Source organism: Octopus bimaculoides, chromosome 3 (assembly GCF_046866305.1).
Source record: "Octopus bimaculoides isolate indiv1 chromosome 3, ASM4686630v1, whole genome shotgun sequence".
In the NCBI taxonomy this organism is placed as follows: Eukaryota; Metazoa; Mollusca; class Cephalopoda; order Octopoda; family Octopodidae; genus Octopus; species Octopus bimaculoides.
The window spans coordinates 45,614,500-45,642,218 of NC_142930.1; the positions used below are offsets into that span (position 1 = coordinate 45,614,500).

Below are 27,719 nucleotides of genomic sequence, written 5' to 3' on the forward strand. Positions count from 1 at the left end.
TAACACCAGCGTTTCGACGAGCTTCGGGCAGGACGCAACGTTAAAACGGCTCGTCCCATGGATCGCAGATTAAATCTGTATACGCAAATTAAATCTAGCCATGGAGGAATGTAGTGGCGGACGAAAAACAAGACAGGAAAACAAACAGAAGGCTTTACGGCCAGACGAGAAAAATTATGTGTGTATGAACGCGATGAGGCACGGAACCGAGAGAGACAAAGTGGTAGCGTGTGTTACTTGGCGAAAGCCAAGGAAGGAAAGGATTATTGACCGGAAGCATGTGACCATGCCGGTGTAAAGGGAAGAGAGAGAGTGGTAGAGGGAGAAAGAGAGGGAGGAAGTAGAAGAATGGTGAGCAACGAGAGGAAAAGAGAAAGAGAGGAAATACGAGGGGGAAAAGGAGATACGTAGTAGTAACAGAGGAAGAACAAGAGGGGTAAGGCGAGATACGTAGTAGTACAGAGGAAGAACAAGAGGGGTAAGGCGAGATACGTAGTAGTACAGAGGAAGAACGAGGGGGGGGGAGAAAGGAAAGAGAAAGAGATAGAGTAGCGTCGGAGGATAAGTTTACGAACTACTTACAATTTTTGTGAGACGCTGCGTTCAATCATGTAAAAACAAAAGTAAATGAGTATATATATATATATATACACATACATACATACATACATACATACATACATATGTATGTATGTATGTATGTATGTATGTATGTATGTATGTATGTATGTGTGGCTCCTTGACCCCTTATTCTTTTATCCTTGTATACTTTATTTTATTGCTTATTTATTGCTCATAGGCGCAGGAGTGGCTGTATGGTAAGTAGCTTGCTTACCAACCACATGGTTCCGGGTTCAGTCCCACTGCGTGGCATGTTGGCAAGTGTCTTCTATTATAGACTCAGGCTGACCAAAGCCTTGTGAGTGGATTTGGTGGACGGAAACTGAAAGAAGCCCGTCGTATATATGTGTATATATATATATATATATATATATATGTGTGTGTGTGTTTGTGTGTCTGTGTTTGTCCCCCTAGCATTGCTTGACAACCGATGCTGGTGTGTTGATGTCCCCGTCACTTAGCGGTTCGGCAAAAGAGAACGATAGAATAAGTACCAGGCTTACAAAGAATAAGTCCCGGGGTCGACTTGCTCGACTAAAGGCGGTTCTCCAGCATGGCCGCAGTCAAATGACTGAAACAAGTAAAAGAGTAAAAGAGTATTAAAGAAGGATGGATTTCTTCATTATATGTCAGTTCCTTATGAAGATGGCTAAAATGCAACACCAACCAAAATGTATTGTTTTAGAAATAAGTGAAACGGTTAGTAAAAAGTGAGATTCATTTTGAAAAGACTCTTGAAAAGACACAATTGATTGTGCAGCATTTCACATGTGGGGTGCCGGTGACTGATGGATCGAAACGATCATAATGGTTCTGAGTAAAAAGAAAGTCTCGCGAATTCCATTTTGTGACTCTCACATTTTTTTTATATAAGCGTGTATATATATATATATATAGGTTATGAGCGATAGTGGTGTCAATTAAACCCAGAGGTTTCAGGTAACGCTGAGTAAGTGCTATGGATAGACGCCAGTTAAGCTCCAGGTTCGGTAGTTATGCGAATAAGGGGTCCAACGTAGGTCATAAATCAGCGTGTGAATATAGGATATACTTTTCGTAATGAGATAAAAAAACCCAAGGCTGAGTATAATATAGAACATTTATAAATCGAATGTCAGACATTCGCTTTATAAATGTTCTATGTTATACTAAGCTACTCAGCCTTGGTTTTTTATCTCATTACGAAAAGTATATCCTATATATATATATATATATATATATATATATATATATATATATATATATACTAGTAGACCTTACATTTCCTATTTCATTCTTCAGTTGTAAGTAATGGTATGTAAAATACCCTGTAGACAACGTCACTTCTAGCAAGGGCCTAGTTATCAGAATATATACTCCATTGCCAAAATTCGAATTAAATTTTTAATAATACATATAGAGCAGCTGGAAAATTTGTAGGTGAAATTGAGGGTTTCATTGGGCGATACAAGAGGTAATAAATTCGATTTAGTAAGTTTAATATTGCATCAAGGAAGTTAATCATGGTGTTGTTATTTTCCAATGTAAACAGATTGTCAGAATTGCTTGAAGTTAAAAATTTTCCCCAAATATTTTTGTAGTTGATTAGCGGTTTATATATACATACATATGTATACATATACTAATGTATGTATGTATGTTATCAATCAGTTTCATTTCTGTATTTCTTGTCCATAGAGAAAGAGCCAGACTCTAACATAGATTCAAGGCGCCTTCATTGGAACTTTTATCAACATCATCTAGGTATTTGTGCATACGTGTGCGTGTGTGCAGTATTTGGTGTTAGTGTATGCGCAGATTTGTATGTTTGTTTTATGGATGCGTTTTTATGTATATATTTTCATGTCTAGATGCATGCATATGTATTTATGTGCTTAATTTTTGGAAAGTTTTACATATCTTTACAGTTCCATTGATGGCTTGAATCTGTATATGTATGTATGTAAGTAAGTATGTATGCATGTATGTATGTATGTATGCATATATGTACATATGTATGCATGTATGATGTATCTATGTTTTTATGTACATATGTATGTACTTATGAATGTATGTGTTTATGTATGTCATTATTCAGTTTATTTCAAGATTTCTTGACAATAGAGAAAGAACCGGTTTCTAACCTAGATCCAAGGTTCCTTCAAAACGGTAGAGGAGTAGGGGCCGAAACCGGACGTGGTTCCTCCTGATGATCTCTTGAGCTAACTGGATCCTATAAAGGAGCTGTTGTGGTAGCAGACCACGAAACATGGTTGAAATTCCTGTCTTTCAGACTGCCTGAAAATTTTCCTAAATAAAGTAGTCTTTTTACGTAGTCAACCAGGAATATTTCAGCTCCTATGTATGGATCTGACTTTATGACCATTCAAAGTAAGGGACTGACCCCAATTTGAGGATTTTTGTTAAATTGAAGCGCATATCTAATTTTTAATATCTCAAGATTGAAGCCTTTTTGAACCAATGAAAATTTGTACATACAATCTACTTCAGGAAAACATTACAAATAAATAATAACGAAAGATTATAAATGTTCCAACTGTTTTCTAGAGAGTTCTGAATATGTATGAAAATATTTTGAAATACGAGATTTTGGCAACGTGTAAAAGCAATTACAACATTTTCAGATAGTTAAAGCAATTACATCCTGAAAGTAGATACAATTCTTTATTATAATATCATAATTCAGCCATTGAAAATATTGGTTTCAAATTTTGAATGAGGCCCAACCCCGAAAGGATGAAAGTCAGAGTCGACTTCGGTGGAATTTGAACTCAGAATGTAAAGATACATGAAATGCCGATTTCTTTATTACCCATAAAGGGCTATACAAAGAATTTTTAAGACATCACAAAACATAAAGACAGTACAAAACGCAAACATAAAATCGGGGTAATTAAAATAAAATGATAATATGCAAGAATGAAAAAAATGAGGCGCAATGTCCACTCGATCCCCGAAGTCGGGTGGTTACATTTATCCAGTTTTTTACTTTTACGTTCAACGTCATGTAAACATTTTAACGGTTTTGTAACTCGAAAAATTCAAACACACGCGTTGCCTTTCTCCCATTAACGATTGTTACTTCTGTCCTTATCAACTGCAAATAATCAGTTCTAGTTGGGGGGGGGGGGGTCTCCACCAACCATACCCGTTTCGCTATTATATTTTCACCAAGTTCTTTTATGTACTCCCAGTAGTTTTCCTCGTGTATCAAAATGCATTTCTCAGCACATTTCTTTGGCATTTTCACTCTTATTATTTCCTCCAACCTCTCGACTTTTCTCTCCATCTGCTCGCAATTCTCGTACTTTATCAAAACCCCCTTGTATTTCACATCTTTCTCCGTTCTCTCCTCCTCTTCTTGTACATTATTAGTTTCTGGCTTTTCTATCTCTTTTTTGTTTTCTGTTGACCGTTCCTTTGACTTATTTTTGCTTCACTTTTTAGGGTTAGTAGCTCCATTTTCGTTCTTCTCCTTTGTTTTCTCTGTTTCACACTTCTGTCTCTTTTATTTCCTCAGTGCGGTCTACAATGTTTTCCTCATCTGCTTGTGCTTTCTCTTGCCGTGGCTGTGTGAACTCATATAGGGGGCATTTGGTCTTCATATGACCTCTTTCTCCGCATATGTAGCAATTTGGTTTCCTTCCCTCGACTACAACATTTAACGTTCTCTCATCCTCCACTTCTATCTGGTAGGGAATTCTTTCTATGTCCTCGAATGTGGCAAAAAGCCACATTTCGAGTCCAAATCTCCACCATTTGCGCACTTTTGATTTCGCCACTGGTCCCAATTCCGGCTCCTCCTTGGTTGCAGCCAGCATTGTTGCAACCAACCACTCTGGTTTAATTTCTGGTGTAACTCTGGGAATACGTATTTTCACACTTTTTCTTCCTCTATAACTTGGTAGTAATGCTATTTTTTCACTTCTTAAAATGTTGGTTGCATGCTCGGTTGCCTCTTCTATAGTCGCGAACCTCACCTCTACCGTACCGAACTTTTTTCCTCTGTTGATGTATGTGGCTTCATTCACAATTTCACCCAAACACTCCTCGATTTCCTCTTCCGTCACCATTTCAATTTTACAGGTTTCGACAGCCTGTGTACGATACACAACTGTCCTCAGAATTTTGTTTTCTTTAGCTCTTTTGGGGGACACAATTTGTATGAGACTCCCTCAACTTCTATCAAATTCCTGCTTCTGGTCACCTCCTCCATATCCAACTTGATTAACTTGGTTTCCAGCAGCACTGGCTTCCTCACCGCAGTGGCCTTGGCGTAGCTCTCCATACTGGAGACACTATTACTTGCCATAGCTGGGAAAAAATGCAGCAGCTCGTGTGAAACGTAACCGTAATAATTCAACAAGAATCACAATTATTTACCGAGACAGTTTTCACAAAGTAACACAACAGTATTCACAATAATTCACGATAATTCACAGAGCCGTTATACCGCGAAGCAGTTCGACCGGCGTGCTAACGTTTCTGTCAGGTCGCTGCCTTACCCATTGAAAATATTTAGATTAGGAATTACTAATCAGTGAAGATTCAAATCCACTGTGCTCGACTCCTGGGAATTCATTGTAGAATTTAAATTTTTTCTTCAAAGGCATTTTTTATGAATATACAAGCATCTAAAATATTAACGAAAACCTGATAAGTTCCTACATATAATTCTCGATTCCATTTAGTAGTAGTTGTTTAATGAACACACACAAACGCATACATTATTAGATGCTTATATACAAGCATACATATGTCCGTACGTATGTACATTATATATATATATATATATATATATATATATATATATATATATATATATATATATATATAAAACAATTGCAGCGTGAAAGGTGTTTATAAGCCATTTAAGAAACACACAAAAACCGTTAGATTCACTTCAGTATTTAAATTTAATTTGCCAAAACATTTTCGTCGCTTTGAGACCACGACCTGTTCACTGACAAAATTCCGTGCTGCATTTAAATGTTGATGTGAATCTAACGGTTTTTGTGTGTTTCTTAAATGGCTTATAAACACCTTCCACGCTGCAATTGTTTTCGTTCCAGCACACGATCTCAGATCAGGTCATTTGCTATGCAAGTACATATCCGTAATATATATATATATATATATATATATATATATATATATATATATATATATATATATATATATATATGTATGTATATATACTAACAGAGGCACCTGGCGTTGCCCGGGAATGACATTTTTTCTTACATATTAAAAGAAAAAGCAAAATATGTTGTATAGAAATTTGTTATTCTAAATTGAAGTTATTCTTCAATTGGGATGCAATTTAAAATGAAGACCCTATTATATGTCCAAATTAAAATTATTCATCCATCACAAGTATGGGAGTAGTTGGTGAAACTGTTTTCGCATGAAAAGTTAATACGCACACATCTCTATTTTATGTATTAGATAGATATAGGTATATTATTTACATTATTTACATTTGACGGATATTTGTCCTCATCTTGTTTGTTGTTAACACAACGTTGTGTTAACAACAAACAAGATGAGGACAAATATCCGTCAAATGTAAATAATGTAAATAATTCCTCATCTCTTAAATATAGAACTGTAAGATATAGGTATGTATGTATATTATATTATATATGTATATTATATCATATTATATATTTATACATACATACATACATACATACATACATACACCCATACATACGTACGTACGTATGTATGTATGTTTGTATGTTTGTACGTATGTGTGTATTTGTGTGTATGCATATGTAAGCGTCTATAATGAATGTGTGTGCGTGTGTATGAATACAATTTACAACTAAATGAAAAATTCGATAAGTAATTGACTTGGCGTGTAAGAGGATGTGTATAGTATCGTTTAAAAATTCAAAATGTTTTTCTTTTCTCATATCAGGCATACCTTCAGGTGATTGCTTTATCAATAGATACGCGACTGATGGAAGAATAGACAACACCTAAGATGACGAAAGGACATACACTTCTGATTGGTCTTATATTTTAAGACGTCAATCTTATCAGTGGATAATTAATGGAGAATGGAAATGATTTCCTAAGCGAACACTTCCGTTCTTTAAACACTGTCAATCTTGAGAGCTTTCTTTCGGTACATGCTTATATATCAACGTCAATAATATACTTAGAATAACATGACACAAGCAACTTTATTAGTGCACATCTTTCAGCCAGAATAGTTCACACGAAATCAATTATTTGACCGAACTGCGTGGATGCATTCAGCATGATGTCAATCCTTATATGTGAGTGGTGTCCAGCTCCATACTAATTTTTTTTTGTATTATACTTATTGATTATTTTGTAAATCTAATCTTGACATTCGTTGGTGAAAGATTTTAAGAAACGGATATGTTCAATTAGGAAAGTATTTACATTCCATATTATAGGTTCCATATACTTCCATAGTTGAGGGCGATGTTAGAAAATCGTTGCGTTCAAGATTGCGTTGTTCGGTAGGAAGTGTATAGAATAGTGTTAAACATCGAAAGACCAGACTGAGATTCATGAAGAACCTATAATGGAACATCTGAACTACAAGCATTTGTTGACAAGCATGATATGAAGAACTTCTCTGAGTGCCTCAGGGCACCTATTCTCACATCAGATAGCATCTAGCTTCTTACAGACAAGAATGATATCCTCTCTCGTTGAGCAGAGCACTTCAGCACAGTCCAAAATCCAGTGTCAACAGTGAACAAAGAGGCCATTGATTCCTTCAAACAACATACTACCTTAGACCAGCTTGATCTGGAACCATATCTGTCAGAAGTGATAAAAGCCATAAAGCTGCTATCTATCGAGAAGCTACCAGGCTCTGGCAGCATTCCAAGCGAGGTCTACAAGTATGGAGAGGCCTAACTAGTTAAAAAATTCACCATGCTTTTCAAGAACATATGGAACCGAGGGGTTGCTCCACATGAGTACAAAGATGCCTCTAGAGTACATCTATACAAACGAAAAGGTACCAACTACTGTTGCGACAAACATCGAGGCCTATTACTCCTTTCCACTGTCGATAAAATATTTGACAGATTTATGTTCAACAGGATTATTCTTCACCGAGTGGATACAAACTCAATGCAGATTCCGTGGTTGTCGAGGAACAATTGAGATGATATTCACTTCACACCAGGTCCGGAGATGTCCAGAGAGCAGAACCAGGAATTGTATTTGTACTTTGTTAATTTTAAAAAAAGCCTTTGATATGGCTAACTGTGATGTCCACTGGAAATGTCTGCATAAGTTTTATTGTTCTCCCCTACGAAATGGTCAGAGTAATAAGCTTATTTTACAAGGGTATGGTAGCCTCTGTGATGGAAGACAGTTCAGCTTCTGATACTTTCCCTGTAAAGAATGGAGCCAAACAGGAGTCTGTAATGCACCCCCGCTCACTACCACTACCATCTTGTTTGCAATATATTCCTCAGTCATACGGCAAGTTTCGGACAGATTTACCCCAAATGATGGAGACCACTGATGCAACGTCTGCAACCGGATACGCAGATTTTGGCGAGGCCTGAATTCCCACATAAGATGAAACGACGAAACATTGAGCTAAGCATACTATGCAGCCGTGTCCTGCTAAATCCTCATTTGGTGAAACGACAAGAGACTCCGGAGAATAAAGAAACATAAGTATTATACATACACACCTGCCTTATAAAGCTATCTCTCTCTGTCTGTTTATCCCCCTCCCCCTCTCTCTCTCTTCACACACACACACATATATATTCGAATAAATCTTACTTACAAGATGGTGATCTACGAACCTTCGGTTTTCCGAGTGCACTTGTTTATTTACTTTGTCTTGATAGCTCTCAGTTCGTAGTTTTACCACATACAGCGTCGCCAACAAACACACGACGAACTAAATATAATTTTCTTCGAAGTACATACTCTCCCGTACTGGATGAAAGATATCTCTATACAACAAAGATTTTACATAAAGTGGTTGATCAATAAAAAGGAAAACTTAACAGAATGCCATGGAAAGCACAGTTTTCCGTGATTATCCATGTAACTCTACCGAATGACACATTTGAAATAAAAATCCGGAACTGCCGAATCCAGATCAAAGGACTCGAAAATTAACAAATGCAGGACAGTTTTAAAAATGCAGTAATATTTTCCACTGTAAATTGAAACCTGGTATTAGGACTGTTAGGAACTCTAATAAATCTACATAATTTTAAGATTAGTCAAGAAAAGATTACTCAAACTATACAAAACACGAAATATACATTTAATAAATAATATCATAAAAATACAAGAAAACTAACAAAAACACCAACAATAATGGTGATTATAAAGCAAAAGCATCCATGACACATACTAGCACAGAAAATGCACGGATTAATCAAACGTGAACCTTACATAAACCCACAACGTTTGGAGACCTTAACAATTTCGCCACAAATTCTAAATACAGGTTTGTAAATCTGAATAAGGATTATGCGTGAAAGGTTGCCAAAGGCATACAAAGCTGCATTAATGGCATGAGATTTTGACAATGAAATAATGCCAGTACAATAGTTAAATGGTTTAACAACATTAGAAATGAAAGTAGATGCAAATTTACCCAGTTCAATATTCTGGAATCCTAGCCGCCAATTTCCAGATTTCTTCACTAAGTCCCTGGAATCTGGAATGACACATTGTGGTATTTACAATTGCAATCTCGATACAATTATTTATGCCAGAAAGCCACGAATTTCTATAGGGACTCTGCAAGGATGAAACTCAATAATGGTCCATTTAGACTCACAATGGACTATACTGTCAGAACAGAGATCGATAAATTGGTTCGATTATTCTTCCTAGGAAAAGTTTATATCTGAGCTTAATACCTAAAACCTAGAAACAGAAAGACGTAATTAGTAGGACTTAATATTACTACCGCGACCAATATAACAGCACGGAATTTTCTAAACATCACCTTAGATCTTACATACAAATACAAACCATACAGAAGACAACACGAAGGATCATTTTCAGAAACTTCATCACATTTTAAGAACTTTGTCAGCAACATTGGTCAAAAACACGCCATCATCTATTTAGAAAAAAGAATATTCGATGGAGCTGTAAAGCTCTGCAAAGTGGTGCTGGAGAACAGTGAATGTAGATAAAATATTTTTTATCCCCAAACTTGACTTACACTCAGCTAACAAATTCAAAATTAACCACTGTAATGTAATTTTATTGAAACGTACGCACAACTTCAATGTGAAATCAAATTTGCCAAGAATTTCATAAATTTGACCCGTAAACATTACCCAACAAAACATAAATATACCAAAGAAAACCCCCATAAAACCTCAATGACCTTGTCCTTGAAGGCCCATTCGTACGCACTAATTTGCTACTCTCCCTCAGTTTCCAAAACGATCAAAAAATTTACTGGGGAAAGCAGCGTCTTCTCCCTTTTTACCTTCTTCTTGAAATGAAATTTGAAAAAGTTGATGAGGATTTGATAAATAATTCACTAACTTATTTAATTTTTATTGATACCATTTAACTATTCCAATCCTATTTTCCATCTTTTTCTTTCCTTTTTATGTTTTTGCTACAATTCTTTTCGCTATCATTTTTATAGTCCCATTACCTTTGCATCTCTGAACCGATAACATGACTGCTCTCTTTGCGGTCGGTGTGTGTGGGTGTGTAAGTGAGTGAGGAGTAAGATAGTGAGTTAGTGTGTGTGTGTGTGTGTGTGTGTGTGTGTGTGTGTGTGTGTGTGTGTGTGTGTGTGTGTGTGTGTGTGTGTGTGTGTGTGTGTGCGTGCGTGTGTGTGTTCGACTTCTTTTAAATATGTGTGCGTGTGTATGCACACAGGTGCTTCTACATGTGTTGAACCATCCTTATTCCTCCATATACTTTCATAGTGTACGTATCTGTGAATGTGTGAGCATGTGAGCAGGAGTATATACGTATAGGTACCGGTGCCTGTATGCGTAACCTTTGTGTGTGGTGCGTTTGTGCACGTATGACTGAGTATGGATGTCTGAGTGTCTTAGGGATCATGCGTGCGATCATAGATGCCTTGTATGTATTTGGGCCAACAGGTGTGCGTGTATGTGTGCACGTGAGCGTGTGTGTTATATTATAATGATGTATGAATTTTCGTTATATTTCACGAGTGAGCCAAGTCTCAGACGGACTGACTTTTAAATTGTTCGGGGTCTGATTTGCTCCACATTTCCAGGTGGTGAACTGGGACGAGTAGGGTGACCAGTCTCACTCAGAAATAGACCGAGAGGAAGCTATATTTGAACGGCTGGGAATGGTTGCAAATGACTCCATCATCATCTCACCATCTTTTACCATCTGTCATGCCTTGCCCCATCTTCGGCCATCGGCGAAAATCAAGTGGCTAGTCTGTTCCGAAGGACTTTTGGCCCGGGGCTCTTGAATCGACAAAAGCAATAACATTAGCAACACTAATGACAGCAAATCGATAAAGGTAAAAAAACATCCTTCACTCATTTCACAAACCAGTAGATATCACAGTTACTCGAAGGAAAAGCTGAGACAATTACAAATATTATATGAATGGTATCGTTCTCCCTTGAGTGTTGTTGATCTAAGAAGAGGACATTATGTTCACTAAAAAGACCATTATTTACAACTGCATTGATCGCATAGAGTGGGTGTCACAAGAGCCATCCCCAGCGGAAATTGAGAAATGCCTAAAAGAGTTGAAGCCTTCCTTGGTGTGTATATTCAGGGAAATGCAACAAGGGAAGGTAGTGATCATTTCACTTGAAAGTCCTAGCTGTTTTGTTTGATATCCATATACATAAGATATCATGTGTCCAAGGTCAGGGTCACCAATGTACCTCCTCGTAGGGATCAGGCCAGAATAATTGATTTTGGCGGGCTGCTGGTCAGTCTAGATCAGTTCAAAGCATCCTATAGGGTGAACCATCGCTATCTGGTGACTTATAAAAGCTATTGATTGCGGTTCCGTATTCAGAGGGTGCCTCGCCATAAAGTACGGCGGTATCTGTCCAATGGCCAAATTTCACAGCCGCCTTTCGGAACCATTTAACATCGGGCATTCGGTCCGACATGTGTTTCCTTTTTCTCTTCTGTATATTTTGGCTCTGGAGCCTTTGTTGTGAATGATGGAGAGTTTGAGGGCTGTCCCGATTGAGACAACTGTCATGTCATTGTTATGGTGTCGAACACTTCGGATATAGAAGCGATCGATACTATACTGAAAGGAACACACATAAAACAGAACAAGCCGTTAGGCTTGCAATTAAGCATTTCACAAGGCAACTAAGTATCTCATGAGACCAGCGGTTATGTATGACGATAGATTGAAGACGCAGTGAAAGTTCTTGGAATCAGGTTCGGACCAAACTTTGATGTAGAAAGGAAATGGGAAGAAGTCATGAGCAGAGGAGCCAATCTTACTCAGAAATGGGCCTCAGGGAAGCTGTCTCTGTAAGGTCGGATGTAAGTAGTAATTACATGCATTGTCATACATTGAATCGGTAATATACTATTGCATGATCGCTGAACTTGCCCATGCAACGTCTAAAAAGACTGGAGCGCATGCTTTTTCGCTTCTTGTGACACAGGTTCCGCTGGTCAGGAAGTCCATCTATTACCAACACACACTCTATAGCTGATTTTGAGATTCCGTCCTTGATAATACAATAGAAAGCCGATGTACTTCCAGAAATATTTGGACCACAGCAACAGTGACGACGACGAAAACAAGGGCGAACAGATCTAGGGGTCTTTCATGCAAAACTATAATAAGCTCTATTGTGTATCTATGGGAAGGAGATAAATTAAGTGCTAGATGATGGATGAAAATCAAATTAATCATGTGATGTAAGTCACATGAAGTTCTGTGTTTGTAAGAGTGTATGTATACATGTTCAATTGTACGTGATCAGGTGAGATGTTAATGTGCAATGAATTCTGGGAGTTAGGATGACAGTTTTAAATTGTACCTTGTTAAATTTCGTGCTCGTCTATAAACAAGGAAATGCGCGACCTAACGTTAAGCGCTGATTCTTTTAGCGGAGAAGGTTGCAATACTCCTTCAAGACGAAAGTGGGCAACACACCAATAACGAGGTTTTGTGCGCTTGCACGAGAACAGACATACGAGGTAATATCAAGAATTTCCTTGACTAGTTATGCTTAATATAAAAAAAAACTTATTTATCAAAGTTTTAACATCATCTCCTTCGAAATTGTGCAGCAATACACCGGCCTAACGTTCCTCCCACTTTCGGAATCCTTCATGGAAGTCGTTTTCCGTTAGCCAGTTGAGGACCTTCTGCGATTCGCACTGGATCTCGATAACAGTGTTAAATCGGTGACCTTTGAGCTGTCTTTTCGTCTTGGGGAAGAAATGGAAGTCCGCAGGTGCTAAATCTAGCGAAGAGGGCGAGTGCAGAAGCGTTACCATGTTGCTTTTGATGAGAAATTCACAAGTGAGGAGAGATTGGTGACAGGGCGCATTGTCGCCGTGAAGAATTCAATTCTTCGCGCTCAGATGTGTGCTGCCATCTGTTCGCGCGCTATAGAACTAGTCCAGGAACTTTTTGATACCACCTTGTATCTTTTATCTTTTACTTGTTTCTGTCATTAGACTGCGGCCATGCAGGGACACCGCCTTCAAAAATTATAAACAAACGCAACCTAATCGAATCTAGCAATTACGACAAAAGCCTGGAAAGTAAATCATGACGCCCCGTAAACAATCCACATTCTGTTTAACCAGCCTCCAGCGAATACAGTTAACACACACACACACACACACACACACACACACACACACACACACACACACACACACACACACACACACATCGTATCGATCGATAATTGTTCCAGTAGGTTGAATGCATACCACCCGTAACATTTTAAATTTTCACTCGAACGTGTATAACAGACACGAACACTGGCGTGATCATTTTAAAATCCATCGTTGAATTCAACTGAAAAAGTAATATTTTCCAAATCTGTACACGTATACATATTTACAGCTACTCAACTTTGTGGACGCATTGTACAGAACACTCAATTTTTAATTTCGTTTTGATCTTCAATCACATCCTCTTGATTCTTAACCCTCTATCTGATTCTCACAGACATACCAATAATTTTATAACTTACATAAATTCATAATCTTTGTAACCGTTCCTGTTTCCAAAGTCAATTTTATAACGCATAATTAAAGAAAGTTTTAATTCTATATATACATTTACGCATTTACTATTGTATAGCTTCATGAACGCGCAAGTCTTGTGATGTCAATCTTTAAATTTTAATCCCCAAATAGTCCTCATAACTGTATGATATTTGCTGTAATATTTATTTCTGTTGACAATCTTTTCAATGTAAAATTTTGACTAAGCGAAAAAAAAATTTTTTAATGATAATATTTGTTGTTGTTGGCACTCCGTCGCTTACGACGTCGAGGGTTCCAATTGATCCGATCAACGGAAGAGCCTGCTCGTGAAATTAACGTGCAAGTGAATGAGCACTCCACAGCCACGTGTACCCTTAACGTAGTTCTCGGGGAGATTCAGCGTGAAACAGTGTGACAAGGCTGACCCTTTGAATTACAGGCACAACTGAAACAGGAAGTAAGAGTGAAAGAGTGGTGAAAGAGTGCAGCAGGATTCGCCACCATCCCCTGCCGGATCCTCGTGGAGCTTTAGGTGTTTTCGCTCAAAAAACACTCACAACGCCCGGTCTGGGAATCGAAACCACGATCCTATGACCGCGAGTCCGCTACCCTAACCACTGGGCCATTGCGCCTCCACAATGACAATATTAATAGTGCTCTAATGTATGCTCATACTGTTCGCAACATTCAAGCTTTTAAAATTTCGTTTTACTTGAGCACCTAAAATTTCGTCTTACTTGAACATCTGAACATGCAATTTACATCATTCATCACAACTCACAATATTCTTTGTATAAACAGGCCATCGGTGTGAAAGCGAACTAACACTATTCGAAATTTCGCGTGTTTGACTACAATGAATCTGAACACTCGACCGCACAATGTACAACCTTACAGATTTATCATTAACCTTCAGTTGAATTCAAAAGTTAACCAGCATATAAGCGTCAACAACTTCCCATCCAGCCTTTACATTTTCTCTATATTCCCCCTACCCCCGCTTTCTTTTCTCCTCTTTCCATTCCACCAACTATCCACAAATTTCACACACACTCGAATCTAATGTCACCAATCATGACATGAAATTCGAAAAGCAAGACGTAAATTACCAGCTGCAATTATCATAAAAATTCTCATCTCTTTTATTGAGTAGAGTTTTGAATTTCTTGTTTGTACCTACGTACACACATAGACTCACACACACGCATAAGTATATACCCGCAAATTTCACATCTGAGGGTACATATAAAATTACATATATGCATTAAATTATTTTCGTTTCTTCACCTTGTTTTTAGGCATATTTGTGAACGAGTTAATGTATGTAATTATGCAGTCATATTTATGAATGTGCGTGTAAATATCTGCACGTATATGTATGCAGAAGCGCGAAAACAGGAAGGAGACATATTTCATTCACTCCACGTAATTCTTTATGCAGTTTCTCATTTCATACAGAAGGAATACAAGAAGTAAATGGAATCATGCATCAGACGATGAAAATTAATCACGAAAGGAATCTGTTCCATTAACCAGCCCAATTTCTGAGATGTTCAAATACCCTGAGTAACACACACACACACACGCATACACACACACACACACACACACACACACACACACACACTCTCTCTCTCTCTCTCTCTCTCTCACACACACACACACACACACATAATAATAATAATAATGATAATAATAATAATAATAATAATAATGACAACGTTTCCCTAAAAGAAATGGAGAAACTTTCAAAATACAAAGACCTGGATATAGAGGTAACTCGAATATGGAATCTAAAAACAGAAACAATTCCTATCATAGTAGGTGCCTTAGGTATAATAAAAAATATTCAGACAAATACATAACAAAAACACCAGGACTTACAAATATATATAACATACAGAAAATTGCACTACTGGGCACTGCACACATCCTACGCAAAACACTTTCAATACAGTAACCATAAGAGCATCACAGCAAACCACAGCACGTACCCAAGGCACACAGAGCTGCGCTCGGTAGTGAAGTGAAAGCACGTTATAAAAATAAAACTACTGAATAATAATAATAATAATAATAATAATAATAATAATAATAATAAAATTAATAATAATAATAATAATAATAATAATCCTTTCTTCTACAGGCACAAAGCCTGATATTTTAGGGGAGGAGGCTAGTCGATTACATCAAAGCTAGTGCTTATTTTATCGGGCCCCGAAAGAATGAAAAACAAAATCAACCTCGGTAGAATTTGAATTCAGAACATCGAGTCAGATGAAATGCCGCTAACCATCTTGTCTGGCGTGACAACGATTCTGCCAGCTCAACACCTTCATAACAATAATAATGATTTCTATTATAGACACAAGGACTGAAGTTTTGGGGGAGGGTTAGTCGATTACATCGACCCCAGTGCTTGACTGGTACTTAATTTATCGACCGCGAAAGGATGAAAGGCAAAGCCGACCTCGGCGAAATTTGAACTCAGAACGTAGCGACAGGCAAAATTCTGCTAAGGACGCCGGGCGAAAGACCGGTGTGCTAACGATTCTGCCAGCTCACCGCCTTTCTTCTTCTTCTTCTTCTTCTTCATAATAATAATAATAATTATCATAATAAGTGTTTCAAATTTTGCCACAAGGGCAGCAATTTTGAGAGAGGGATGAATCGATTACAACGACCCCAGTGTTCAACTGGTACTTATTTTATCGACCCCGAAAGTTTGGCAGGCAATGTCGACCACGGAGGAATTTGAACTCAGAACGTAGCTACGGGCGAAATACCGGTAAGCATTTCGTCCACACACACACACACACACACACACACACACACACACACACACAGATATATATATATATATATATATATATATATATATATATATATATATATATATGTATGTATACATTTATGTATAAAAAATACAAAAAATGGGGCAAAAACGCAAAACATCCAGGCAGTTAGGTGATACAAAAAAGGGACAACAAAACATCCAGACAGACGATACAAAGAAACCAAGGTCGGGTCATTCGAAGTTTTCTTTCCTCAGTCGAGTTCCAGATTATCTTTGCAATTTCGGCTCGTTATACTCGAGATTGCTCTAATCTGGCCAGCCTCAAGGAAAAGCTAAGCTACGACCATTAGATTCCTTGGAAGAAAGCAGCGATTATATATTCGAAAACAAGGACGGAAAAAAAACGTAGAAATGGTACACAAATACAAATATCAGGACATTAACAACGGATGTGTTGCCAACTTAATGTGGCAGTCCCATGAAAGGGAAGAATGCTACTGCTATTTAGCCCTAAGAACACCGTTTCCAGTTGGCCTTGACACATTTTCTGTGTCCTTATGTTTTCAAAGGTGGAGATAAGAACCTCCACCCAGTAAAGCCAGCATACAGAGACTAGTTTCAGAGTCATTGCTCATTATCAATCTGTAGTAGCATGGCTTGCTAGCTGTCGATGCTTATTTGCTTATTTGTCTTTGAAAATATATATATTTCAAGTGAAATACATTCACTGATTTCGAAAATAGAAATATTGCATTTCTAAATCTAAAGTGATGCTATGTTGCCAACTTAATGTGGCAGTCCTATGAACAGAAAGAATGCTAATGCTATTTAGCCATAGGAAACACCGTTTCCAGTTGGACTTGACACATTTCCTGTGTTCTTATGTTTTCAAAGAGTGAGATGAGCACCTCCACTCTATTTTCGAAATCAGTGAATATATTACACTTGAAATATATGTTTTCAAAGGCGAATAAGCATCGACAGCTAGCAAGCCATGCTACTCCAGACTGATGATGAGCAATGACTCTGAAACTAGTCTCTAGATGGTGGCTTTGCTGGGTGGAGGTGCTTATCTCCACCTTTGGAAACACAAGGACACAGAAAATGTGGGCTAAATAGCAGTAGGGGCTAAATAGCAGTAGCATTCTTCCCTTTCCTGGGACTGCCATATTAAGTTGGCAACATAACATCACCTCATCGTGCTGTTACTGTATAAATCTCTCTGAAGGATTTAGAAATGTAATATTTCTATATATATATATACATATATATATATATATATATATATATATATATATATATATATATGTGTATATATATATATATGTGTGTGTGCATGTATATATATATATATATATATATGTATATATATATATATATAAGGATAGATAGATAAATAGAGAAAATACGATAAACAGAAATAGATATATCATTATATAAATATGAGTTTGATGCCCGGATAGTACAAAGACCCGGCGGGCTTCAATGGTGTGCCCACTCGATTGAATACGTTTTTTGTAATGCAACCGATAATGGATTAGTACAATGCATACGCACACACACACACACATACACACACACATATATATATATATATATGGTTAATCTATATTCCGACAAAGTGGATTACCTATATTGCAGTTCGAGTCTGATGTCATGATCTATAACGTGAAATTCGAAAAGCAAGACATGAATTACCATGCCTACGTATACACGTGCACACACGCACACACAAACACACACACACACACACGCACACGCACACGCACACACACACACACACACACACACACACCTGCATATTTCACATTTGAGAATTCATGTAAAAATGCACATACTTTACGGAAGCTCGAATTCGTTGTTGTCCCGTCAGTCGATGCCGTCCAGGGAACGTCGATGCTCATGCTGGTATTATCTGCGATCGACACACGTTGTTTTCCGTCGAGGACCCGGTCATGTAAAAAAAAAGCGAGCGATTGATCGCGAAGAGCACGAGCACAACCACTGACGTTCCCGAGGCGACATCAGACGAGGGGCAGCAACGAACTGCGAGTTCCTATAGCATGCTGGCCGGCGGAGACAGAGGTGGTCATTGGAAGGAGAAGACGGACGAAGCTATGACACCGTCGTCTGAACGAGGCAGTGACGCAATCTCGGTAGCGGTAGAGAACAACAATGGAACACCTGGAAAAATCACACACACAAGATGGAAACTTGCTCGTTCCTCTCCAGTTATCGTTCAAAATTCATAACAATTTCACACCTTCAACGATAAGATTGTTCATTTTGGTGGCGTCAGTAGCAAAGAGCCGCTGGGATTAAGTGAGCGAACGTAAAGAACGGTGACGAAAAAAATAAAGAAAGGGTGACATAATGAAAAACGACACAAGTAGTTGGTACATATGTAAATATATATACATAGGCGTGGGAGTGGGTGTGTGGTAAGTAGCTTGCTTACCAACCACATGGTTCCGGGTTCAGTCCCACTGCGTGCTACCTTGGGCAAGTGTCTTCTATTATAGCCTCGTGAGTGGATTTGGTAGACAGAAACTGAAAGAAGCCCGTCGTATATATATGTATATATATATATATATGTTTGTGTGTGTACGTGTGTGTGTGCGCGTGTGTGTTTGTTTGTGTGTGTGTATATATGTTTGTCTCCTCACCATCGCTTGACAACCGATGTTGGTGTGGTTACGTCCCTGTAACTTAGCGGTTCGGCAAAAGAGACGGATAGAATATTACCAGGCTTATAAAAGAATAAGTCCTGGGGTGAATTTGTTCGACTAAAGGCGGTGCTCCAGCATGGCCGCAGTCAGATGACAGAAACAAATAAAAGAATAAATGAAAAGAATATAAATAAAGGTCTTACGGCTAAGAAACAGCACTAAGACAAGACATGTGTAACAGTAACGCTTCATGGAAGATGACGTAGTGTAGGACTTGAAAAGGAAAGTAGAGTGATGGAAAGATAGAAAAAAAGGTAGAAGGATGAAAAAATAGAAAGAACGGTAGAACAAAGAGTGGAAAAATATACGAACTCGAGTTTGAAGTAAATGCTAAGGCGGAAACCCAAGAGAGCATAACTGAACAGATCAGCAGTCAAGCACGAAAAGGAAGGGTGAAAGAAGAAACGAGATAATCGCGTTGTTTCGCAATAAGAAGGAGAGAGAAAATAGTTAGTGAAGGGAAGAGAAAAAGGCATGGGAAGAGATGGAAGCAAAGCAAAGGAAGAAAGGGTGCAGATATAAATTGAAGAGATTGCAGAGAGAAAGAAAGGGAATAAAGGAATGGTGCCTAGAACAAGAGAGAAGGAAGTAGAACAGTTAAGAGAAAGGGGTAGACAAAAACGCAGCAGAGAGGAAAAGAAAGACGGAAAAGAAAGAGAGAAAGCGTGGGAGAGGGAGAGAGAGAGAGAGAGAGAGAGAGAGAGAGAGAGAGAGAGAGAGAGAAACGTTGCATCAAATATTACCCACTGTATGGGATACTACTGAGTAGGAACAAAAAGTGGGGTAGATTATTTTTAAAATTGTACAGAAGGATGACAATAGAACATGGGAAAATCAAATATAAGATGTGAACAAGAACGACAAAAGACACACGAGAAAAATCACACACCGTATATGGACATGCTCTGCGCATACCTCATCAGTTATCATCCTAAAACCATAGCAATTTCGCGCCTTTAACGATAAGATTATTCAGTATAGATACGCACACACGTGCGCTCCCCCCCCACACACGCACGCACACCCATACACATATTACATTTAAAAAATTCAGCTGTTTGACTTTGCATCAGAGTCGATGTATCATGAATCTAACAGTTGTTGGTATGATTCAATAATTCATTCACCACTACTATATAAAAATTTTGTCTTACGAGTATGCAAAAGGTCAATATCCTATCATCACGATATTAGATAATTTCATTCCTCTACTTCATATATGTCTGGTTCTATTTGTTCGCGAGAAAGTATTTTGACTACTGTCAAGTAGTAAAGATGGAGCATCTGAATCTTGGCTGTAACCATTTGTCTTTCTTAATACCTGTGTCCGCCGAAGAAACTTAGGTGACCAAAATTTCTTTCTACAGTCATGTTTAGAGAAAAGACTTCGTATTGGTTCAAACACGTTGAAGTCAAATGGGATCTAGTTTTTTTCATTCGCGAAATATGCATTTTTTTTAAAAGGAAGTAAAAAATCTGAAAATCGGCTATAATAATGTAGCCTTCCAGTCTCATTTCTACGAAGATATGATGTTGTGGAGAAAAAAAAAATGGAGATAAAAGTCAGAGGTTTAAACATCGAAAAAACTGGATATTTTAAGCCAAAGCAACACAGAAATTTTCAGCGTTTGGCGGTGCGGTGTCAACTTTAAGGCAGTACTTTGAGAAATTTATAGTTTAGCGTCTGACCTGTTCATTGTAGGTTTCTAAATAAACAGAAACAGCTAATAAAATCAACATCTTACTGTTTCTTTTGTTTCTTCATTGATTGCATGTTTTTATTATTTTAAAAAATTTGATATATTAATATATTTGTCTACATGTGTTTAATTTATGCGTGCTTCAGTATTATGTATACCTGCCATGTATTTATGTACATCATTAATACATAAGTGCATGTGTGTGTGTGTGTGTGTGTGTGTGTGTGTGTGTGTGTGTGTGTGTGTGTGTGAAAAGTGGACGTCATTCTCCAAAATTCCAAAGTTGAGTAACGTTTTCATGTGTTGGATTTGTAAACTACGATAAGAATAACACTGGTCAACAAAGAATTTGTTCCAAGGAAAAGAATAACTGTATCATATGTTTTTGCATGCAGAATTAAAAAAATAATGTGAAATTATCAGTATCACCCACATTATCTCTGTCTCACGACATTCCTCACAGTTCCTGTTACGTGGGCTAAATTTCAGTTAAGCTGTTGAAATGTGAAGCTAAGAAATATTTCTAATTTAAATTTTTATGAATAGAATTAACCTAGTGAAATCATAAATCCAGCTATCTGAGTCAATAAGTCCCCAAAACATGAAATAAGAAATATGTAAAAAATACTAACGCACACACAGAAAAATTAAAACAAAATACGCGGGTGAAATCAACATGGACAACAGCGGCACAGACAACAGCGTGCGGTTGTCATGGTAACAAGCTGCTAATGCCACGCTGTCTGTTGATTGGCCAAAAATTACCCGAATTTCCCAACTTTAATTCCAAATAACATCAAATTCTTTAATTTACGAGATAAAATAATTGGTTGATCGTAATCAAAATTCAGAGTTGCATTGATACACCAAAATTGAAAGCAATCTGAGCAAAATTAAGGAGGAGGGGCTCATTTTACTAATGAATTTGTTTAATTCATTGATGTCATATATCAAAGAACTTACATTCTACTATAGAATGTGAAAGAGATGTCCAATAAACAATATCCACAGCACTCTTCTTTACACTGCCAACTACAGTTTATTACAAAACTTAAGATGGAAATGCACACATGAAATAATGAAAAAGAAATGTAAAGGGAAAAAAATATGAAAATAATTGAGTAAGAAATAATTATATTATGGATGTTACAACATACCGAGTACATTTATAAGCGTTTTTTAATCCAATAGATACACACAGTAGATTGTCGAGACGCACAGGTTTTTCTCCAGTAACATAAGTTAATGCTTCATCGTTATTGTTATTCGAAGCTGAAATGTATTAGTATTAACATTAGAAATCATCATCTTAAATGTTATATATTCAAGCAAGTTTGTTTAATGATTCTCTAAATTTAAAATCTATGAAAAAAAAAAAAAAAGTTCAATACTTAGAAAAAGTTATTTTTTAGGTAATTTAAGTAGAGTTGCCATATCTTGGATAACGTAAAATATATCATATTATATTCCAATTCTGATATAGAATTTCAGCAGCCTACGAATAAAAACTGCATAACACACAATAGAATGAATTATTCAACTCCATACAAGAGAACATATTTAGTCTAATTTCAAAATAATTATGAGCTTTAAGTGTTACTAGGAGTGAATGGTTTGACAATCGAGATATTTTGTCATACTTTAAATCAGGGAGAAAGGGCAGTGATCATAGTCTTTTGCAGTCTCTCCGAGACTAGTGAGATTGATGTGAATATTATTCAGCCCGAGCATTTGCAGATCAATCTATGTTCATGTGAAGAGGATACAGACATAGCCCCAGAAAAATGTATTTCCGAGGATAAAAGTTTAGGCAAGATATTCTTATGAGACAAAAATATCGAGAACCACTGAGAGAGAAAGAGAGAAAAAGTGAGAGAGAAAGTGTGAATGCATGTTTGTTAGTGAGCCTGGATTTGTAAATCGCCCGGGTGACTTTTCTTTGGATGAAATAACTATGTGTGATGTATGTCAATAGATCTCAGGTAGATCGTTCTATATGGAAAGTATTGCTAGTCAGTGAAAAGACTGAAGGAGGTAAGTGAGATAGTGGATTGTAACTTAAAGAGATTGGAAATGAGAGCAATAAGCCGAACTCTGGAAGATTCGGAAAGATATCTTTTTTTTCTTTCTTGACATGTATATTTTCTCATAGGTCCTGTACTCCTATAGAGAAGTATAGCGAGGACATAGGTCATGAAGGTTATCAGAAACCCCACCTTGAACATGGGGGGGGGGGGGAGAGAAATCTTGCAGGTCACACGGCACACAAAGGAACAATCTGACCAAAGCAAATACATAGTCTAAGCAATACCAGACTGACTGAAACAATTAAGCGTGATATCTTGGTCCCCAGACGTTATGCATCGGAGTTTTCAATCTAATATCATATAAGAAACTGATCAAATATATATTTATACTCAAAATGTAATCATGCAGAAGTAGACGTTATGATTAGGAAGCATGTGTACTAATGACAAAATTACATTAAGATTGAAATCATGATACTTACCCGCCAGACCATTCATTTAATCACTCATCATCCTAACTTATTTAAAACTAAAAATCCAATGGGTGCAAATTTAAGATTGCTTAAAATGCAGTTGTTTTATACAAGTAAAATAAAGATATGAATATTTGTAAGTTAAACGAATACATATTTCTAAAAAGATAATTTATTTTTAATCTCAAGTTCGATAAATATATATTTTCAGTCTCAGTTTTCTCCTACCAATTGTAATACTTCTAAACACTGAAATTATCAATTAACATTTATGAAGAAATCAATAAAAATTGCTATCTTACAAGAGAGAATCATCCACAAGGGGTTGTTATTTATTTCGTTCGTTCTTTTTCCAAATCGTCCTTGTGGGCGCCATTTTTGTGCTGGTGAGCCTTCACTAACCATCAGCACTATCAACAATACTGAAGTGATACAAATAATCAATTCTGAAGTTTTCATTTTCTGAAAAAAAAAAAAAAAACATGTTGAAAGTAAAGTGAAGGAAACATTTCTTTTCTTTGTGAAGCATTTATTATTCTCACTCATAAAACTATTATTATTAATGAAGAATTTATAAACTCATACTGGTTATGTTTTCATAGCATTTGTGGTACATATAAAAATAAACTTTCAATAACAATAAACATTGTCACCAGTGCACAGATTGGAGACAATTTCATGTCAGTACTTGGTATATTCAAAGTAATTTCAGCTTTCTGAATCACATCACAGAGAAGTGAACTTTACTGCGTTAACTTCAGCTTACATAAAACTCTGAAATAAAACGTCGAGCACCTTTAACAGGAAATCATATTTAGTATATTTGTAGGGAAGTCGAAAATTTTGTTTGAAACTGATAAAAATGGTTTGTTGAAAATATTAAAAAATGTGAATGCTGGAGTAAGAACTATAAAATATTTCGTATGTGTATTTCGTGTGCAAGATTCTTGATGTGGATACGTGTGTTGAAAGAAATACAATTAAACCTTAGGAGAAGCATTATGCCGGTAATAAACACACGCACTGGTTCAGTCCATTATTAATTTATAAACGGTATATAGTTTATAGAAGTGGAGAGACAAGTTACTGAAGAGATTGCAAGAGTGCAATGAAATTATTTAACAAAAAAACTATATACTGTTTATAAATTAATAAAGGACTGAACCAGTGCGTGTGTTTATTACCGGCATAATGCCTCTCCCAAGGTTTAATTGTATTGATAAAATAGTTGTAACGAGAAATGGTTAAATGAAAGTACATCTATTACTGCTCTTTTTGATTTAGGGCTTATGTGGAGTTTTACTTGTTAAGTGCTTGATATTGTTTTTGATGATATCCCATTATTAAAAAAGAATGGTTATCATCAAATGTTTTGTCCAACAACAATAGAAATCAATGGATTCTGAACGATGACCTGTTTAAAATGAGACAAAACTACCATAGCGCAAATTCTACAGTAAAACTAATAACTCAATCAGAAAAGTTTTGGGGCGAAGCACTTAATTTCCTACTGACCAAGACAGTGACAGTTTTATTTCAGAGTCACTATTCTCTAACATAATCTGCTATATGGATTTCAGGAGCGGAGTGTCCTCTGAAAATGAGACTGTTTGGAGATGTATATTGTAAAGTTATCATAACGTACATAGGCGTAGGAGAGGCTGTGTGGTAAGTAGTTTGCTTGAAGGGAGGAAATCCACTCGTGAAACGCTCTGTCTGCTGCCAGAAACTGCTAAAGGGTGGGCTAGGGATGCCTTTGCTGAGGATGCGAAAATTTGCGTTAAGGTTGAGGCACCTTTGGCTTTACCTGGATGGAGAGCAGGTGTGGTCACCGCACGTCCGGTTCTACTTTCCGTAATTAACGTCCTTAACGGACGTTGGTAATTGGATCAAGCAGAGACCTAGGCTGGGGGACTGGCAATTGGAGTGCCGACAAGCGCTTCAGCTACTTTCTCGGGTGGGCAATGCCGGCAATAGGAGTTCCACCGCGGATTTTTATAGTGGGTTAGTGGGATTTAGGCCCGAAGTCGCCTTGTGGGAGACCTTGGGCTACGATGAAAATCAGTTGACCAACCTGTTCAGGAGAACTTTCGGGCCGGGGTATCTGGACAATTACCAAAAGTCTCTGGCTTGGCAGTGCTTCCGTGCGGCGTTACCTGTTCGTGATAAACTGTCAAGGCACGGAAGTGCCGTATCACCGACATGTCCGAGGTGCGAGCAGGACAGGGAAACCGTCTTGCACGCATTTGTGGAACGTCCGGAAGTAACTAGAGTGATAGTTTTCGCAGAACAACTGTTGTCATCGATGGGAAGAGTACAGCTATCAGCTGAATCTATCATCGAGATTGTGCCGCCTCTTTCCCTCAACAGGGAAAGGAAGGCTTGTTTTTCCTGCGTAGTAGCCATACTGAAAGAAACAGTATGGAAGACGCGTGTAAGAGGCATAGTGACGGATACCTTTGTATCTGGCCAGGGGTTGGTTAACTTTATTTGTTACCACCTCAGTAGTAAGATCAGGCTGGAGAAGAGGTACCTGTCACGAGGCAGATTCATGAGAAGATGGAAGCCTGTGGCGAGGAAGCTGGGAGTGTTTGGCACCAGGTAAGTGGAAGTCAAAAACAAGGGAAAGAAAAAGCAATGGGTCTACTGGTGGTCGGATGCCTATCCTTCAGGAAAGCCATTACACATTGCATCTGTAATGAGCAATGCTTTAATCGAACATTGTAAATATAATCAAATTATTATTGTATATTTAAAATTGTAAATATTTAATCGATACAGCTACTTCACCCCTTTTATGTCTGTCTGTCCTTGTTCGTCCCCTCTTTTGAATGCCTTTATGGCAAATATTTATGAAATAAAGTAGCTTGCTTACGAACCACATGGTTCCGGGTCCAGTACCACTGCGTGGCACCTTGGGCAAGTGTCTTCTACTATAGCCTCGGGCCGACCAAGGCCTTGTGAGTGGATTTGGTAGACGGAAACTGAAAGAAGCCCGTCGTATATATATATATATATATATATATATATATATATATATATATATATATATATATATATATATATATATATATATATATATATATATATATATGTACGTGTGTGTATAAGTTTGTGTGTCTGTGTTTGTACCACTAACAGCGCTTCACAACCGATGCTGGTGTGTTTACGTCCCCGTAACTTAGTGGTTCGGCTTAAGATACCGATAGAATAAGTACTAGGCTTACAAAGGATAAGTCCTGGGGTCGATTTGCTCGACTAAAGGCGATGCTCCAGCATGGCCGCAGTCAAATGACTGAAACAAGTAAAAGAGTAAAGAGTACATACGTGCGTACATACATGCATGCATGCATTCATACATATATACATACATACATACATATATACAGACATACACGTATACACACTTACATACATGCATACATACATACATACATACATACAGACAGACAGACAGACAGACAGATTAGATACACTTAAATCACTTTGACACGCAGCTATCACTCGAAATAGACTTATAGAGATTAAAATTTCGAAATAATTTCCTTGAACTTCAAATATCTATTTTCACTAGTTTTATTTAGCATTTTTATAGTTTTAAATCCAATTAGAACTCAAGGAAAGACGCTTTGCTTTTGAATTTTCTCATCTGTAATACATACAACATCTACAGAACTACACACGTGTATGCACACACACACACACACACACACACACACACACACACACACACACACACACACTCCTAAACTTGCCTGCACTGTACATGCTTTGAATTGCCAGTAATATTACTATTTGCTAGTAATATCTTTATATATATATATATATATATATATATATATATATATATATATATAATTATAACTGTCACTAAATGTGACTGGGGTGTTGGAAACACCTACATTTTTCGAAATAAGAACTAAAATGCGCTAATGCTGCAGTCAGCGCACATAAATGCAAACATATACACTAAAATGGACTTTAATCGTCCGAAAAATACCGATCGGGAATTCTGAATACTAACGTCTGTTTCGGCAATTTCCGTTGAGACTGACTCGAACTACGGCTCTTTTCCGACTTGCTTCTCTATAAGTATATGTTTTTGTCATTCAAATTAATGGATGATTTAGTTTGGAATGGAAAAGTTACATACGACTCCGAGATGA

General features: G+C 37.3%; 1 protein-coding gene across 2 annotated transcripts in view; it reads right to left on the reverse strand.

Moving 5' to 3' along the window:
• LOC106871860 (uncharacterized) overlaps positions 1-27,719 on the reverse strand; it is a 42,051-nt gene that overhangs the window by 6,426 nt on the left and 7,906 nt on the right. The window contains exons 2-4 of one of the 2 annotated variants that reach the window (XM_014918597.3): positions 23,856-24,015; positions 22,211-22,325; positions 9,248-9,310 (exon numbers count right to left, since the gene is read on the reverse strand). In XM_014918597.3, the coding sequence (XP_014774083.1) occupies positions 9,253-9,310; positions 22,211-22,325; positions 23,856-24,015 (333 nt within the window). In that variant the 3' untranslated portion in view covers positions 9,248-9,252. The remainder of the gene's footprint in view (positions 1-9,247; positions 9,311-22,210; positions 22,326-23,855; positions 24,016-27,719) is intronic. The other variant, XM_014918605.3, reaches the window with a different exon arrangement.